Source organism: Nicotiana sylvestris, chromosome 8, assembly GCF_000393655.2.
Source record: "Nicotiana sylvestris chromosome 8, ASM39365v2, whole genome shotgun sequence".
Taxonomy (NCBI): Eukaryota; Viridiplantae; Streptophyta; class Magnoliopsida; order Solanales; family Solanaceae; genus Nicotiana; species Nicotiana sylvestris.
Window position 1 is genome coordinate 3,066,584 of NC_091064.1, and position 6,566 is coordinate 3,073,149.

Consider the following 6,566-nt stretch of genomic DNA (forward strand, 5'->3'; position numbering starts at 1 on the left):
AGAAACTAAAATTTTTCTCCAAGGCAGAAGTCTCTAAAACATGGAGGAGAAACTAAGAGGAATTAGGGTTTTACTCCTCTCTTGTTTTAAATGTTTAATGGGTTGCCAGGTAAATAAAGAACATGTGTTTTAGAGTTTTTTTTAAAAGGGGCATTTGCATCTATACCCGCTTTTTATGTCACGTTTTCACTTGTGCCCGCTTTGCAAAAAAAGTGCAAGTGCTTTTTCGCATAACTTTAGCATACGGGGCTGAAGTAGCAAAGACAATCGCGCAAAACTTCAGCATTCTAGTAGCCGGGCCTGAAGTTCAGCTCTAGAGTTGAAGTTTTTGTTTTGTAACTATCGAAGTTTTTGTTTGTAACTAGCGAAGTTTTTGTTTGTAAGCTTCAACTCTAGAGCTGAAGTTTTTGTTTTTTAACTATCGAACTTCAGCTCTAGAGCTGAAGTTTTTGTGTTGTAACTGGGAAACTTCAGCTCTAGAGCTGAAGTTTTTGTTTTGTAACTGTCGAACTTCAGCTCTAGAGCTGAAGTTTTTGTTTGTAACTGGCGAAGTTTTTGTTTTTTAAACTTCAGCTCTAGAGCTGAAGTTTTTGTTTTTTAACTATCGAACTTCAGCTCTAGAGCTGAAGTTTTTGTGTTGTAACTAGGAAGCTTCAGCTCTAGAGTTGAAGTTTTTGTGTTGTAACTGGGAAACTTAGAAATTTAGAAGGATCCAAGCTGAAGTTGGAAACCTTTTATCAAAATACAGTTAGCCAATCTATCTTTTTTGCTTTTTAACAGCATTAGGAAGAAAGAGGCGAAAATCAGACCAAGTTTTAGATGATCCAGAATGCAACAAGGCATTCAAGCACAAAAAGCAGTTACATGATTTAAGATCAACAAAAATAACCCATATCAGATTCATGGGGACTTACTTGGATTTGGCAGACATATTGTTGGCTGATTTTTCCAGCAGATAAAGAAACAAGAATGCTACTTTATCTAAAGAGAACACAACACACGCTGCTAAATTGCTGACATTAATTGTCCTCGTCGCTTGTAAGATATCACAGCAGTAGTACTCTTCTTCGGTATATTTGATTTAGCTTCATTAATCAAAGAGAGCAATGTTGAAGTCATCGTTGCAGAAGAAGTAAAAAGAAAATGAAGGAGGAAAAGGGAGGAGAAAGGGAGCTGAAATTGTTTAAAAAGTGGGTACAAGTTGAAAATTTTTAAAAAAAAATGAGTATAGATTAAATGGAGGCGACTAAATAGGGCGCCCGTACAATTTTTACTTTTTAAAATGGGCAGATCTTCAGATTGGGCTAAAGGCTCAATTCGATTTGTTTAAAAAAAAAAAAAAGGAAGGGATTTCTTCAATTTCTGAAATGAGCTGAGTTTTTAAGAATTTGGGTTATGGCCCATTTTAAAAGTTTTGCTATATTATTTTGGATTAATGGCCTAAATAGTATTTAAACTTAGTTCTATTATTTTGTTTAAGAAAAAAATAAATTTCAGACTATAAAATTAGTCGTATGGACTTAATTTTTAGAATATAAATTTAGTATTTGTATTCTTTTAATGAAACTATAATTGTTTTATTATCCCAATTGCTTGAAATGTTAATTTGTTTAATATTAAATTTATTTGTTAATTTGTTTAACATATTTGAAATGTTAATTTGTTTAACATTAAATTTATTTGTTAATTTGTTTAACATGCTTTAAAATGTTAATTTATTTAACATGCTTGAAATGTTAATTGTTTTAACATTACTTTGGTTAATTAGCTTAACACATGCTTTATGTTAATTTATTTAGCATGAAATCAATATTAATTAGTTTAATATTAACAATACTTGTTAATGTTAAATGGTGTTGCGGAGAGAAGAAACAGAACGCTGCTAGAAATGGTTAGGTCAATGATGGCACAAGCTAACCTCCCAATTAGTTACTGAGGTGATGCGTTGCTTACTGCTACCTTTGTACTTAACCGAGTGCCAACAAAATCAGTTACTACCACTTCATATGAGTTATGGACTGGAAGACAACCTGACCTAAGTGTATTAAGACCTTGGGGTTGTGCTGCCTATACACATGATTCCTCTCACAAATATGGCAAATTGGGCCCGAGGGGCAAGAAAAGTATCTTTATAAGATACTCTGAAACCTCAAAGGGTTATGTGTTTATAGGTCAGTAAGACAGTGGGAGTGTAACTGAGTTTGAATCATGAGATGTCACATTCTTAGAGGATGAGTTCCCTAAGAAGGGAGAGGTAGGTCAAGACCTAATCTTATTTGAGATAATGGATCAAGAAGTACAAGGATCACTTAATTCGAGTGGGAGAATTTTAGAAGATGGTGAATTAGTTTCTCATCAAAGACCTCCTTCATCATCAGATGCGAATGAGAGTAATCTTTCTACTTTTAGTGGAAGTGACCAAATGGATCTTGTTCCAAGTGGGAGCGAGATAGTCATAGATCTTGTTCAAAGTGGGAGCAGAATGAATGATCTTGATCTGAGTGGGAGCAACATTGATCCAAATAGGAACAATGATGAATCACAAGTAAGGCGTGGTTCTCGTAAAAAGATTCCTCGCCGACGATTTGATGTTGAAGGCGGAGAACTATTTATGATGCTCCTACAAGAATAAAATGAGCCTAAAAATGTAAAAGAGGCTCTCTCATGCCCTTATAAGGATAAATGGACAAAAGCAATGGAAGATGAATTGGAGTCTATGAGAGTCAACAAAGTTTAGGAACTAGTTGACCTCCCTGAAGGACGCAAAGCAATTGGGAGCAAATGGGTTCTCAAAATTAAGCTCAAGGCTGATGGCACAGTTGAGAGATTTAAGGCTTGACTGGTGGCGAAATGGAATACACAGCAGAAAGGAATAGACTACGAAGAGACTTTCTCGCCTGCTATATGATTTACCTCTGTTCGCCTGGTTCTAGCTATTATTGCAAGCCTGGATCTTGAATTACATCAGATGGATGTAAATACTGCTTTTCTTAATGGAGAACTAGATGAAGAAATCTATATGGAAGAACCTAAGTATTTCATTGAAAAGGTCCACGAACAAAAGGTTTATAGACTTTTAAAGTCTATTTATAGCCTCAAACAATCTTCAAAGCAGTGGTATATACACTTTCAAAATGTTCTTGTATCCAATGGTTTTACCATGATGGATGAAGACCATTGCGTTTATACTAATAGATCAAGAAACAAGCTTGTGATTTTAACATTGTATGTAGATGACATACTTATAGCTGGAAATGATAAGGAGTTTATAACTGAGATAAAGTCATGGTTATCATCCTAATTTGAGATGAAAGATATGGGTGAAGCTGCATATATTCTTGGAGTTAAGATTTCAAGAGATCGTCCAAAGAAACTATTGTATCTCTCACAAGAGAATTACATTAGAAAAGTTCTTGAACGATTTAATATGCAAAATAGTAGCCCAGTTGAAACTCCTATCAGTAAAGGCCATACTTGGGAAGTCAGATGTGTCCTAAGACTCCTGAAGAGACAGAAAGAATGAGCCGAGTTCCTTATAGAAGCACAGTCGAAAGTCTAATGTATGCTATGGTGTACCCTAGACCTGATATCTGTCAAGCAGTTGGCTTGGTAAGTAGATATCAGACCAACCCAGGTTTAGCACATTGGCAAGCAGTAAAGAGGATCATGAGATATCTGAAGGGAACTGCTGATTATGCCTTTTGTTATCAAGGCGGCAAGGATCTGCGATTAGTGGAATACAGTGATGCTGACCATGGAAGAGATCTAGACGAGAGGAATTCTACCTCAAGATATGTATTCTTACTCAGTGATGGGGCCATATCATGGAGTAGCAAGAAACAATCATGTGTATCACTATCTACGATGAAAGCCGAATACGTGGCTCTCGCATCAGCAACAGAAGAAGTTGTTTGGTTGAAAAAGTTCTTGGAGCACTTATTAGATATTGTTGAAAATACTGAACCAGTATTAGTCTACTGTGACAGTGAGGCTGCAATATCCTCCACCAAGGATCCAAAGTTTCATTGTAAAACCAAATATATAGATATCAAGTATAACTATGCGAGGGACATGGTTAGACGCAAGGTAGTGAATATGAAGTATGTGTCTACAAAAGATATGTTAGCAGATCCATTGACCAAGATGCATTTGTGAGACACACTAGGTCTCAAGGCTTACGTAGACTCTGAGATACTTTATTTTGTTATTTATTTTCCCGTGTTCTCAAACTGATGTTCTTTGATTATCAATAAAGTTGATTTACATACATACATATTATTATTGTTGAATGTTATGTACATTCTTTGTTCATTTTTTAAGTATGTCGAGTAGACATGAGGTTGGCCTTCTCACATAGGAAACCGCCTCCTTATCTAAGTGATGTGAGGAGATGAGACATGATTTTAAGCAAAATTATCATAAGGATAATTTGAGAGCTATTCGCTTAAAATTAGAATGTCGCTTAAACAATGACATAAGGTCATTAGGGTGAAAAATGTTCACCTAGTTTACTTTGTGAGTCAGATGTGAGTTAAAAATGATATTGTGGATCAAAAACTCAAATTTAGATACTTATGGCGTCTAAATATCATCTGTACAACATTCTTTATGAGATAAAGACATACGCTCCTTGGGAAAAGGGAGAAAATGTTGTAGCACATGTTCATATCGTGTGTGCTAATGTCGACCAATTGGGTTAACATAAGTCCATTCTCAACTTATTGTTGTGTGAAACCCAGAGCTTTATGATGGCTCAAGATTTTGTACCCTTAGAGACTCTAATCAGATACTTGAGACTTAGTGTGATGTTAGCTATCTTAGTGTGTTTCCAAAAGACCATGGACACAGATTCAGTCTAGCGGAGCATAACTAGAAAAGCAGTCATACTAATGTTAAGGGAATCGTGAGAAGAGGAAGATCATTGATGGAATCTTATTTATTTGTATTCACTGGTGCACCAATTATAACTTATGAGTTATAATTGTGAATACAAGAAATAATGATATATGAGATTTTGAGACTATATCAAATGTGATTTACATGATCTAGGGTACTGCATACTTTATGATCTACTTGCAGATTTGCACTCGACAAGAGGCTATATACTCCTAACAGATATATAGCACTTAGCTCTCACAATATGCTAGTCGCACGGTCTACTTCCCTGTATGAATGATTGAGGAGATGAGAATGTGTTTCTCATATTAGATGAGCACTCCCATTATGTGTGAGTGGGAGATGTAGGAAAATTGGGTCCACCCATAAGGGGTGCTTTAAGGCCCAATAGGGTTATTAGTTAACTCTAATATTCTTTATATAAGTACATTTAGTGTGTACATTAAAAAAACTTTTCTGTAGTATTTTTCTACGCTCTTTCTCTCTCAATCCAAATAAGGGTTTAGACTGTGAAATTGGGAGTTGCTCCAACATACCGTGACAACCATCGCCGACCAGTAATTCCAGTCGCGGTTCAATTCATTTTCGCTTCCGCTTCACGAAGAACAAGTAAATTTTCGTTTTATGATTTACACGCTATCTAATGTGTTTAGATTAACGTGTTCCTTCAATAAGTACATGTTTGCTTGATGTTAGATCACTTCCATGGACATCAGAATCATCTTAGCAAAAAATAGTGTATATACTGTGAGCACGTGATTTTTGTTTTCGCGCGACAGTCGCTCCAAAAGAATAAAATTGGTCCTGCTGTACAATTTTTGGATTTCTGTGCGGCACTTTGTTGATTTATTTGTGACTTTGGCCCGTTTTTATTTATTTACTTTATTAAAACAAAATTCAAAAAAAAAATGTGTGTGTACGTGTCATGCATAATCGGAACCGTAACACGGTTTAAATAGAAAATCATGAATAGGCATCTTCGTCCGTGATTTTATTTTGTTTGATTTTACCTGTTTTGAAATATTTTAGTGTGTGTGCAAATAATTGTATTGAGTGTGTATTTAATTTTAATTTGATTTTTTGGCTTAGTTTTGTTTTAAAATAAATAAGAAAAAAGAAATAAAAAATAAAAATAAAAAAAGGGACCCCTTCCCTTCCGGACTTGGGCCAATTTTAACAAAATTGGCCCAAACAAACAGCCCAAGACCCAGGCCTGCCCGGTCCAGGCCACCTGATGCCCAGGATGTCCAAACGACACCGTTTTAACCCAGTGTGGTCTGGGCCGTTGATCTCAGATTGATCAACGGCCAAGATCACATTTCCATAACCCACCAATGGCCCCGACCCGTTTACACCCGGACCGAACCCAAACCCTCAACACTTGAAACGACACCGTTTCACTTAAGACCATCAGATCCAAACCGTAGATCTAGATTGATCTAACGGTTGAGATCAACCCACCCACTAACTATATAAGCCTAGATCCTTACCCTGCCCCCCTATCCAATACCCCAGCCTCGTCGTCTTCACCCTCATCCTCATCAAACCCTAGAGCCGCCCCTGTATCCCCCACCATGAAAACCGGAGGCATGAACGCCGGTGACCTTCCCCTGAACACCATAGAACCCCCATGCCATCCTGAACCCAAATCTACCAACCACATGCTTCGA

At 36.5% G+C, this 6,566-nt stretch overlaps 1 protein-coding gene across 1 annotated transcript; it reads left to right on the top strand.

Moving 5' to 3' along the window:
- The first annotated feature begins 3,486 nt into the window (after window positions 1–3,486).
- LOC138874482 (secreted RxLR effector protein 161-like) lies at window positions 3,487–4,155 on the top strand. The gene has a single exon (XM_070152941.1). It carries the CDS (start codon window positions 3,487–3,489, stop codon window positions 4,153–4,155), a length of 669 nt encoding a protein of 222 aa, XP_070009042.1.
- The last annotated feature ends 2,411 nt before the right edge of the window (window positions 4,156–6,566 follow it).

Excerpts from the sequence above, each read along its gene's own strand:
- LOC138874482 (XM_070152941.1), top strand. The coding sequence starts at position 3,487 with ATGTGTCCTAAGACTCCTGAAGAGACAGAAAGAATGAGCCGAGTTCCT.